At 41.6% G+C, this 12,041-nt stretch overlaps 1 protein-coding gene across 1 annotated transcript; it reads right to left on the minus strand.

Annotated features, from left to right (window-relative positions):
- Positions 1–248: 248 nt before the first annotated feature.
- adtrp1 (androgen dependent TFPI regulating protein 1) lies at positions 249–2,756 on the minus strand. Its single transcript, XM_028992758.1, has 6 exons — positions 2,574–2,756; positions 2,307–2,456; positions 2,128–2,229; positions 1,207–1,322; positions 905–1,083; positions 249–820 (listed from the first exon to the last, which is right to left on the minus strand). Exons 1-6 carry the CDS (start codon positions 2,739–2,741, stop codon positions 798–800), a joined length of 738 nt encoding a protein of 245 aa, XP_028848591.1. The 5' UTR covers positions 2,742–2,756; the 3' UTR covers positions 249–797.
- Positions 2,757–12,041: the final 9,285 nt, after the last annotated feature.

Here is a 12,041-nt window from a genome sequence, read left to right on the forward strand (position 1 = left end):
GGAAATGATGATGCTGACCTGAAGATTCAGGACTAAGCAAGTGATCAGCAGCCAGCAACTGTGCACTACAAGCTAATGGGACTCTGGGAACAAGCCGATTGACTTACACTTAACAAATCTAATTAAAGCTATTTCATCTAAGCAGTAGAGGAGTATAAATACACAAGTGACGCAGTTGCAATTTTGGCCTATTCGTCAAACACTTTCACAACTAGAAATCTAAAAAGCATCATAACTCACATCTGATACTGATTTGTGGCTTGTTTTTTTTATTTCAGTTTTGACCAAAATATATGATGCATTATATATGGATTTTATATGATCCACACTCCTAATTACAAAGACAACATTGTAGAGGTAAGAGGAAAAAATATTAAATTTGTTTTAAATTGTTGACTTACAATTAAGCTTTAAGCTTATATATATATTATGTTCACACACAACCGCTTGCTCATATCATAATGTAGAATTAGGCAAGGAGGGCTTTGCATAATTTACATACAGTCACAAAATCCAGCATCTGCTCAGTATCATGACAGAAGTACTATTCAAAAATGACAAGGGCAGTCTAGTAATGTTTTTAAAACATTTAAATTCATAGTCATGACAGAATTGCCCCTTATCAACATTTCATTTTCTAAAAAACTATTTAAAAGTAAAAGAACACCATGGGTTCACTTTTCTGTAGCAGTAAAGTGCTTTCGTAAAAGTTAACAGCAAATGATTAAATCCCTTGTTCTGGTATTTGGTAGGAATGGTCCGTGTTGGTCCCCATAAAGTTTAAAACCAGTCTGGTTCTACTTCTTTTTCTTTTGAGCCCCTTTCAGAGAAGAGAAATGCAGTTTTAGTATTTGACCACATTATGTTAAAAGTGACGAGTGACCTATAATGACGCCACTCCCACCTTTCCCTCCACCTCCATCCGCAGCTCTCCACATCACTTGGTAAAGCTTTTCTCCGAGCAGGTACAGAGGTACCATGCTAAAAGCAGCCACCCCAAGGAACAAAGTCAACCCTGTGGAACTGAGACGGGCCATTATGGGGTAGACCCAGATTCCTGAGATATGGTGGACCCACAGGACCCTACAGAGACAATAAAACACAGATTCAGGTGACATGCAGAGGTGACTTCTACTGAGTTTCTGAAACCTACCCAAGAAACTGTTTGAAACTGATTATGTATTTATGTGATACTGAGAGCATTACCATGCCAAATAAACAACAGAAAACAAAGCCAGGGACAGGATGCCTTTAAGTCGGCTAGGATATTTATGAGGTTGAAGGTACATCTGCAGAAGGATCAAGGGCAGGATTATGGTGTGCTGTGGAGGAAGGACATAAAAGAGGGTTAAATGGGACCCAAGGTGGCTTACAGTCTTTGACTGAAAAAATGTAACAAAATGTTGTCATTTTTTCCCAAATGCGTCAAGGGCCAAAGATACTCTCTGATTTAACCACAGTTGTAGGCAGATACAACAATGAAATAATAGATATAATAGATATGAGAGTTAGAATGGAGAAGAAACAATTCGAACTGGCCACATTCCGACTGCGGACCTGTTTCCTTACCTGCTAGACCCCCTGTTGCCACCAAAACTGCCCTGACCAATCAAAGACTGGACCCCTCAGAGGGTATACTGCTGAATCTGGCACCAAGTCATGACCAGCATGTTTAGGAGATTCTATGACACAACATTCTAGCAATCATAAACTTTCATTTTCATCTGACCCTTGTCAAAGTCATTAGTGTCCTTACACTTCCTCATTTTATTCTGCTTACAACAACATTAACTTCGAGGTCAAAATGTTCTATATATCTGACCAATTATATCTTATTATCTACGTGTCTTCGATTAAGCTAGCTTTTTTTTTTTTTTTACCGTAATCAGAATGTTGTCAGTTTGAATTGCCACTGAGCAAAGAACCATCCTCGGGCGCTGAATTACATAATGAATTACATATAAATAATGAATATGAACATTATATTGGCAAGTTAGAAGCATAACATATTATTAAAGGTTTAATATGTGCATTTTCAAATCCAGTCAACCTGTGTCATGTTCTCTTGCTCAGAGAGTCAGGATGACATGGATTTAAAAATGTTCCATTAGAAAACACTGTACTCACCAACGCATGATTGAGCCATGTCGGAATAATCTGGTCTATGAACTTTGGATAAACCAGCTCTCTGTCATAGGAATAGAGCACCCAAAAGGACGAAAATACAAACTGGGGAGGGGAAGAAATGTGATTTCACTGTAGATTGCAGATTTAAATCACAATGTGAGAATGTAGAGGTGTGTTACCGTGGCAACAGGGAAGGCCAGAACAGAGAAATAAAAGTCTCCGATCTGTGAAAGTAGAGCAGGGAGTCCGCCACGGGCGCTTTTAACACTGACGGCCACATGAGCGAGGTCAGTCAAAACACAGATTCCAAAAAACACTGTCTGCATCACCTGAAGTGAGAAATAAAAGAACAACAACTTTATTTCTTAAGGTCGTAGGTCAAGGTGGCAAAATGATGCATCATAAATCCATTCATTGGTTTTCAGTGAACAAGGGAAGTTCTTTACCAGGTTAATAAAGGTGAGGTATTTCCATCGACCTCCATACGTCTGCGCTCCAGGGTGTTTGGCTGTTATTTCTAACGAACAATTCCTCCAAAGAGTGAAGACATACCACGTAAACACAGCAGCGTGGACACATAAACAAGACTTCCAGCCGAACCGAGGAGTCGCCATGTTGGATCAAGGCAACTTCCGGTCGGTCGCGGTTGCCAGATCGCGGTAATTATCAACTAGAGAAGGGAAGCTGCTGGCGAAACTGGCTCAAAATACAGGCAATAGTTATTTTAATAACTTTAAGGTAAGGCCCTTTTATGGGACATTAAATGGAAGATGTAATTTAAATTTGTGACGAAAGCAGTCATAAGAGTCATAATTACAAAGTGCATAGTACAAAGGGCTCTTGCTGTTACTAAACGCCACATAAAAGCAAAAGCATGCAGAACAAAATTTTGATTGGATTATTTTGACTGCATTATATTCTTTAATTGACAATTTAAGTAATTACAAAACCCTTATGTTGCACTATACAGCACTTCACCTTTTCAGCCTCACACAATACCCCATGACAATCACTTCACTCCACAATGACAAAGTAATGACAAAGTTAGTAAATCTATTATTATAAATAATAAATAAATGATAAATATTATTAAAAACATGCACAGACATATTCACCGCCATTACCGAATACTTTGTGTGAGAACATTTTTTGAAATTACAGCTTCAAATCTCTTTGAGTATGAAAAAGAATTAAGCAGATTCTCCTGCTTCACAGAATCTCTCAAGCTCCATCAGGTTAGATAGAGAACATTGGTGCACAGCCATTTTCAAAACTCTCCAGAGATGTTCAATTGGGTACATTGTGAACATCCTCCTTTAGCGGCCGATAATTTAGATAATAAGATAATTTACTTAAAAAACACATTTGGAATTTACCTGTGTTGTTATTGACTAATATAGACAAATTTGTGACAAACATGGACATTTTTAAGAAACCAGGGAGGGGCAAACACTTTCACAGTATTGTATATGTGGTTTTATTTCTCATCTGCTTCTTCTTTTAATATGACATCAGTACAAATTAGCCCATAGGTGTTATAGTCACTTAGTAGAAAGAATGTGTTATGCCCCTGAAAGATCCCTCTAGATATACAAACCTCATTATGATACAATATAACTATAGGCCGGTGCAGAACAATGCCATTTAGTTCTTTGCAGTAGATCTAGCTCTAGACCTTTGTCACATGTGGTGTTTCTTGTATTCTGTATAGGTGTAACAAAACCACACCTTATAGAGGTATACTTATTAAACTGCAGCATATAATAGAGCAGAAAACATTTCTTGTGTCTTCTGTGATAAACTATTTAGTCCAGATGTTCCTAATTAACACTGGTATAATTTGTAACCATCGGTTTATTATAACTTGGGCCTAGACATCAAGCACCAATCAAGGTATCAAGACAAGTATTGCATTTTTCCTGATAATTATCCTATTATGTGCAGTGATGTCTGGCCCTATATAAACTTAACAGTTAATATATAACAAAAACGTAAAAGATCAAAAAGCAAAGATATACTCAAATCTTTTCCAAAATAGTATGGATTAGGGCAAATGAACAAGAAACAAGTGTATGTAATACCATTACAAACAAAAGAACTCAATTTATTAACAGAAGTCTTAGGTTGATCATAACTGAAAATGAGGAATACAGCCGCAGTTGGTCTTGTACATTCTCTATAAACAGACCTGTAAACTAAATATTGCTTCAGTACATCAGGATTGAAACATTATCATTGCATATTTGTTCTATTTCCAGATGAATTTGGAGAAATGGAATGCCCTGCTCCACGACTCACCGCAGTTTCTCTGTCTTTGTTTTTACTGACTCCTTATAAAGTAAAAGTCTCTCTGTAGTGTAGGCTGCCAGACGGTTTCTCCTGGCCCGAAGAATGCAAATTGCCATTGGAAAGAGCCGATCAAAGCCCCCTGACGCTGCAGGAATTGCCAGGAGCCAGCGGCAAATGTTCTGTAGTTGAGGAAAACGACAAGCTGCTTTCCAGAACGCCTGCGGAGAAGTACTTCCTTCCATCAAAGGCTCAGCCAAGTACTGGTCCACCTCGGAGACTCCCATGGTCTTGGCAGGAGGTTCCGAAAAAGCAGAAATCTTCTTGCGCTTGATCCGCTTGGAGCTGGAAGGCCTTTCGCACTGAAGATTTTGGCCTTTGGTCACTGTAGGCAGGGTATCGTGGTTAACAAGCATGAATTCCAGTACACTTTGGGCCTGATATTTAGAAGGTGCAACCAGAACTTGGTCTTCAGCTATACGATGGCCCTCACCAAATGGCTGCAGCTTGATGCGTGGATCCAGAACTGTTGCTAGGATCAAGTCCCTCTGCAGCAACAAGGGCTGGAAGTGAGCGTGCAAGCCGGCACGAAGCCCTTTGCAGAACAGAGTGTAGCTTGTGGACCTGGTCTGGAGGGATTTATCCAGGCAAATTAGAGTAGGGATGACCAGAGAGAAGGTGACCCCATCATGCTGAAGCACCTGAATGGCCTCCTCAAAGGGTTCGAGCAAGCCAATGACGTCAAGCACCTGCTCCCTTCTCGCCCGGACCTGGGGTGGAGAGCAGGACGAATCTTTAGCCTCCGTGCGGGCCAGCGCCAGGACAGACATCACGGAGCGCCAGGCGGCTTCCTGGAGCATCCTGCGAACGCACACCAACATGGAGTTCCACCGATAGCTGCTGGGGTTGTATGGAGCGGCGAAGGAGAGTCCGCTTTCCTTCACCAGGACCTCGTTCCAGTAGGCGCTGCTGCGGAAGAAGGCGACCACGCCGTGCACCTGCTGGAGCACGTTCTCCGCAGCCCACGAGTTCTCCAGGGCGTCCCTCATCACCTGCTGCAACAAGTTCACTATGCAACCAGCACGTGCGCCGAACGAGATTTCGGAGAAACAGTCACCGGGCGAGACGTCGCTCAGGAATCTCACAAGGTCGTCTTCGTCGGGGTCACTTTTCTGACGAGAACACATGACCTTGTAGTCACAGAAAAGGTCGTAGGCCGTTATGGTGCTCTTGGCATCGCTGTTAATGATGTAGCCAATGTTATCGGGAAACAGGCCGTAGCTCAGAAGCACGGCTTCCGCCTCCCGAGCCACCGCCGCGTTCACATTCGCGCCGTTTATGTGGCGAAAGGCAACTGTGGGTCGCTGAACATTCCAATCATCATCGATAAAATGCAGCTGGACGGCGACAAAACGGTCACTGCCCTGGCTGGACCACAGGTTGACGCCGACATGGATCATAGCGTCTCCGCTGGCAACGGCGACAGCGCTCTTCAGCTTTCTGATCAGCTGCGGCTTGATCACCTTCTCCACGTCGTCGTACAGCTTCAGCCCGATGGTGCGCTGGGACAGCCGGGGGTACTGTGGTCCAATCGCGGCCATGAAGTTACGGAAGCCGGAGCTCTCCACAAAGCTGAGGGGCAGCATGTCCTCCGCAACCATTCTCAGCACTGCGTCTGTGATGGATTTCGGGGGGGACTGCTGGAGCCTGCCGCCGCCGCGACTGCCAGTCTGTTTCTTTACAGTTGGAGAAGCGGCTTCCTTCAGTTTTAGAATATTCTGGTTCTTTTTCCCCTTCAGCTTCCCCTTTTGCACTTCAGCCCCCATTTCAAAGTGTCTCTGTTGAAATAAAGTGTGCAAATTCACAGTCAGAACGTTTTATTTTATAATATAAACACAGTAACACTATGCGTGTAATAGTAGTCATACCTCACTCACATCACTTTCAGAATCGGAACTCCCACCCAGAACATCACAATGGAAATCAATCTGAATACATATTAGTGAACATATTTCAGTGAGAACCTTCAAAAAAGGAAAATAGATATACAAACTTCCATAAAAACCTGTGGCAACGTACCTCCCCCATTTCCAAGTGTGTGGGCAGCTGGACGTCCATTGCGGCAAACGTGCCCGTTTCTGCTTTTCGCATAATTGTGGAACGTCAGTGGGTTTTTATGCAGTTGTCAGTTCTATCAAAGACGAAAAAGCAGAGTATACACTTTTGCTGCTTTGTGTTTCAGACTAAATTCACTCGAGTTGAGTTTCACAGATCTCAATCCGATAGATTGGTGTGTAGAATATGCCGGACAAACCCATAGAGCATATGGCCGCCTCACAGATCTTACTAGACAAAGGATCTGCTGCTAAAATCTCAATGACAGATCCTACAGGAAACATTCAGACGTACAGTCCAAGTACCTAAGCGCAGATTTTAATATTTAGGTTTTTTATTTGGAAAAGACCCGCACCGCACAGTCCAAGCATACCTTCCAGGAAGTTTAGCAATTGCTGCCCACCAATTGCCGGGTACACTGTGTGCCTTGTAGAGGATAAGGTCCTTTTTGGGAGTCCAGGATGATTTCTTCAATTCCGGTTTGAGATGATAATGCCACCGTTCCCGACACTGCTTATCTCGTCTGCCTTTCAGATGTCTAGCAATCAGGTCCCAATTTTTCGCTCCGTATATCCCGACCGGTTCAGTCACCTCAAATAAATACAACAGAACACTTGGGCTCACAATCTGTGTCATCAAAACACAACAGGATGAAGCATATGCAGGTAGTATCTCACCTTATCATCCTCCTCTTTTGTCCATGCTCCCATCACCAATTCCGGATCAAGAATTTTCATGTATCGCTGCTGACAACGATGATGTGTGCGCCCCTGTTTCAAAGTCACTTGTGTTCAGACGTTCCTTAAAAAAAAAAAAAATAAATACAATAAAAACTTCTTACCGGTAAAAAACTAGCAATGGTCGTCCAGTCGTGTGGATCAAAGTTGTTGACCAATATTCAAAGATTTTAATCCTGTCATTTAAAAAAAAACATTAATTTCATGTTAGTTCCACCAAAAAATTATGTGCCGATATGGCAAAACAGGAAGTGTTTGTGCCAAACGCATGTTTGGAATTGGCAAAGTATGATGCGTATGTTTAGTTTACCGATAATGGGCTTTTCGTAGTCTAATATTCCCATTAGAACGCGTCTATGCCTACCTCCTCTTTTGTCCATTTAATGTCGACTCTTAAAGACTTTCTGTTCCGCCACCGGCTCCAGTGTCTCCTCCTCCATCTCTTTTCTGAAATAACGTACATTTTCTGTCACATAAAGACAGAAATCATAGAATGTTCATATGAATGGCACATATGAACCTGATGTACACACTGGCCAAACTGAAACGCCATAACGCAGCCCTTCCTCAACTCAGTAAAGCCAGCAGTTGAGTTCTGCAGCTTGCTGGATTTTCTCTTACTCTTTTAGCAAATCTCCACTTCCACAAAGTCGTGCATGTCTTCACAAACACACACACACACACACACACACACGTGGGCTTTTCAATTTCTCCACCCGATAAGTTATGCAGCATGCTGGCAGACACACATGGCGTTGTGAAGGCGTGTAAGAGAAGAACAGAACTCACTGCTGGCTTTACTGAGACGGGAAGCTTCCTTCAACACGACTTTTCGACTTTTCTGTCCAGGATACAGCGGGTCGTGTTCAGCTGCGCCCCGGTTCGTCGTCGTTGTACGAGCAACTGGTGAAAAGCCAATTCAACACGTCAGCTCGGGGCTCAAACTTAACAAGAGCCACAGTTTGTCTGCAGACACGTTGGAGCGTTTTAATCACAGTTCGCGTTTCTCGGCGGCCGCAAACACACGCAACCGCGGCGGAGAGCAACTTCCAAACACAAAGACGCGCCCCGCTTCCCGCTTCCTTACCCCGCAGGGTCCGAGCAGCACGGCGAGCCACGGCAACGACGACGATTTACGGAGAAGTCAAGTCTCGCAGAATCCCGCGCGATTCTGGAGCGCGCCGGTGTTACGGGAAATCCAGTTCCCCGTGGTCCCCAGCCGCTTCTTCATCATCTTCACCATCATCATCATCATCATTCTCTGGTATGGATCATTCTAGATCAATTGATCATTATATATTCTTTGCTTTCGCCCCTGAATGCTTTAAAAGTCTTTTCCAATTGGATTTTTTTCATTTTTTCCTTAATGCCAGATATTTAACTGCTGCTCGTTACAAGCAGCAGATGTCGCCAGTACACAAGTGACTTGTTGAAGCAGCCATTCTGAAGAACTAACAAAACACATGTGCTGAAACTCTCTCTCTCTCTCTTTATATATATATATATATTTAATAGTATTTATATGTATTCCAGGATTATGTCACCTCCGTCGCCATAGATGACATCAACTCCATCAGTTTTTGATTTTTTCTTCAAAAAAGATCAGTGTGTGTGTGTGTGTGTGTGTGTCTGTGTGTGTGTGTGTGTGTGTGTATATACACACACACACGCACACTGATCTTATTTGATAAATGTATGCATTATTATTGAATCGGGTGCATCTCAAACATAGGTCAATGCCAAAGTGGGTGAACAGTACAAAAATTCTGCCTGAAGAAAAACAAAAACTGTTTATTTATTTGTAAAAATCCTATGAATGTGACCAAAACCTATATGCGTATATGTAACACGATAAGTGCAGGTTTTAGAACCAGCGGGGCCACCATAAAGGCTACAGCTGGAGGGCTATTGGACACTGTAGACCATGACACTGGACTGGTTGAAACCTACTCTGCACTGTCCAGTACCTTCAAACATGAACAGATTCACCACTCAACCTTCCTATTACATTTGAACTGCTTTCTTGGGAAAAACCATTATCAAACTTGCTCTGACACCCACTACACCCTCACTCACCCCTTCACAGGGTTTCTCACTTTTTTCTCTGTGAGTTTTCTCTTGCATGCAGAAAGGGTCATAGTGTCGGGGCATCAACAGTTTGTTGACTGGGACCCCGTTTGTTGTTAGAAGGTGCATGCACATGCATACTAGAGGTGTGAACCTTCACTGGTCTCACAATTCGATTTGATTACAACTTTCAGTACCTCAATATCGATGCTTTGACTCTATTGGTGGCATGAAAATACATCACGGTGCACAGCTGTCAAAGTTAAACAAATACAAATTTTGACTGTGATGTGAACGTAACACTTCCTGTTTCCTGCATTCACCATATAGAGGGTCCTTTATATCAATTATCACCCTAACCGGCACCAACTGGTTGCCGTGCAGCGTCCGTGACATTCTGTTCATTCTTTTATAATCAACTGCAGGCTCACATCAGTAAAAACATAAAAATATATTTGTGAATGCCTGCATACATAGATTATAAGTAAGTTTTACATATGAAAAGAGTGGATATATATGCATAATGCATGGATACATACACACAAAATGGAAATGGTGTATTGGATGTGCATTTTATCAGACGCCCTTATCCAGAGCAACTTACAATAGTAGTTAGAGGGACAAGTGTCTTGCTCATGGACATAAGTGGAATTTAACCTGGGTTTTCAGGTTCAAAGGCTAGTGTGTTACCCACTAGGCTACTACCACCCTAGTCTATGTCTATGTTAGTCTATGTATGTTTGTGTGGTCAGCTGTTGTAGAGCCTGACAGCGGTTGGAAGGAAAGACCTTCTGAATCTCTCCATCCCACATCGGACAGAAATAGAATAGAAATAGAATAGCAATATAAATTACACAAATGTTGCTTCATTTAAGTGGAAGTCACTCCATAATACTTCATGAGTAATCCCTCTTTTTACATTTGAAAGTTAAAAAGTGAAAATCAATCTTTGATTCATGGTTGACATTAAAATAGTCCAACAAAACAAATCTCTACGTGGCTAAACATTAACTAGAACTAGAACAGATGCTTGGGGCCCTAAATCCATTAAAGCCAGTGAGAAGTATTTTTAGTATGTTTGCCATGTGATAAAAACAGAATTCCTTTGCTATTTTTGTTTGTAACCACAAGTGTACCATCAGTTGATTTTTAGACAGTTATATAGAAGGCTAATTATCATATTCTCATATCATAATATTTTCTTGATGTTCTGATAGAATAATAATGACAGGGGTGTTACATCCATTTAAATGTGATAGTAATATAATTATTTCAATAACTATATGAAAGTATATGTAACTAATTTATTTGAACACTTAATTAATATTCTTAACTGTTAACCAAAACTTCTTTTAGTGAAAGTGAAGAAATTGTTGTTGTGATACACACAGTGACACAGCGAAATGTGTCCTCTGCTTTTAACCATCACCAAGCAGCAGTGTGTGAGGATGGTACTTTGCTCAGTGGCACCTCAGTGGTACCTTGACGGCTCGGGGTTCGAACCGACAACCTTCTTATTACAGGGCCGCTCACTTAACCGCTAGGCCACAACTGTATTCATTTAATATATTAATTAATGTTATTATAATTGATCAATTTACAATTTATTTATAAACTACTGCTAAATCAGATATTTAATATTCAAGAGCATTGAATAAAGTGAGGAACTCACCTCACCCGGTAAACCAGCACCCGTTCGCTGTCAACACACACCTGGCAGGCATGTAGCATTTGACATTTTTCTCCAGCAGACCTCCTCCCAAGTGGTGTTTCAATAAAATCAAATAATCACTGTACTCAACCTCTCCTCCATCTTGGTTTCAGAGGCTGCTTTAATGCCTTGTTTCTATTGGTCACGTGACAACGTATCACAGTGCACAAAGGTCAAAGTTCAGCAAAAAATGTAACTTTGCAGTGTGTGCAGAAACTCAATATGCCAATAAATTGATATCTATTTGTATTGCATTATTTTCTTTTTCTTTTTCTAGCATCTCTTTGCTTTACAGTTTTTCTCAAATGCTAAAACACAAAAGCCAATCCTCTAAACCAAATGACCAGTTAATATTTCCAATATCATAAACACATTTCACACGAAGACACAATTCACAAAACACAATCCTGCATTCTAATAAATCTAAACCCATTTTTCCTTGCTAAAACACAAGTTGAAAAAGAACTCTGCTCATATTCTCAAATGAAAGCTCATGTGATACAAAATGCTTGCCACAGTCAGCAATATTTGAACACAATGAACACACCTGTCGTCATTCATTACACACAGCGACTCAAAATTGAAGACACTTGTTGCTAATGCTGTGACCACATGTATAAAAGCAAGTTCAGAGTGCACAGTTAGCTGAAGAGTCCAAACAAACACCATGGATGAAGGCAGAGTCAGGGGAAGAGGAATCGAGTCAGAGGAGGGAGAAGAGCTGGCCATGGAATAAGAGGAGCCAACAAGGGTGAGGAGAAGGTCCAGGAGGGAGAGCAAGACAACCTCGCACCATCATTATGGACGAGATGCAAGCAACAGTCATTGACCATGTCATTGTCTATGGCATGACAAAGAGTTGAAAGAATACCACATAGGAGGGTTGACATGGACTTGTTGGACTGTTGTTCTGAACACCTGTGCACTTTCACATTTCACAGAGGATATTACAGTTGGATGAGGGTGGCTTCAACCTGCAGAAATGAAGGAAAAGAGGC

The sequence above is a fragment of the Denticeps clupeoides genome, chromosome 10, assembly GCF_900700375.1.
Source record: "Denticeps clupeoides chromosome 10, fDenClu1.1, whole genome shotgun sequence".
Classification (NCBI taxonomy): Eukaryota; Metazoa; Chordata; class Actinopteri; order Clupeiformes; family Denticipitidae; genus Denticeps; species Denticeps clupeoides.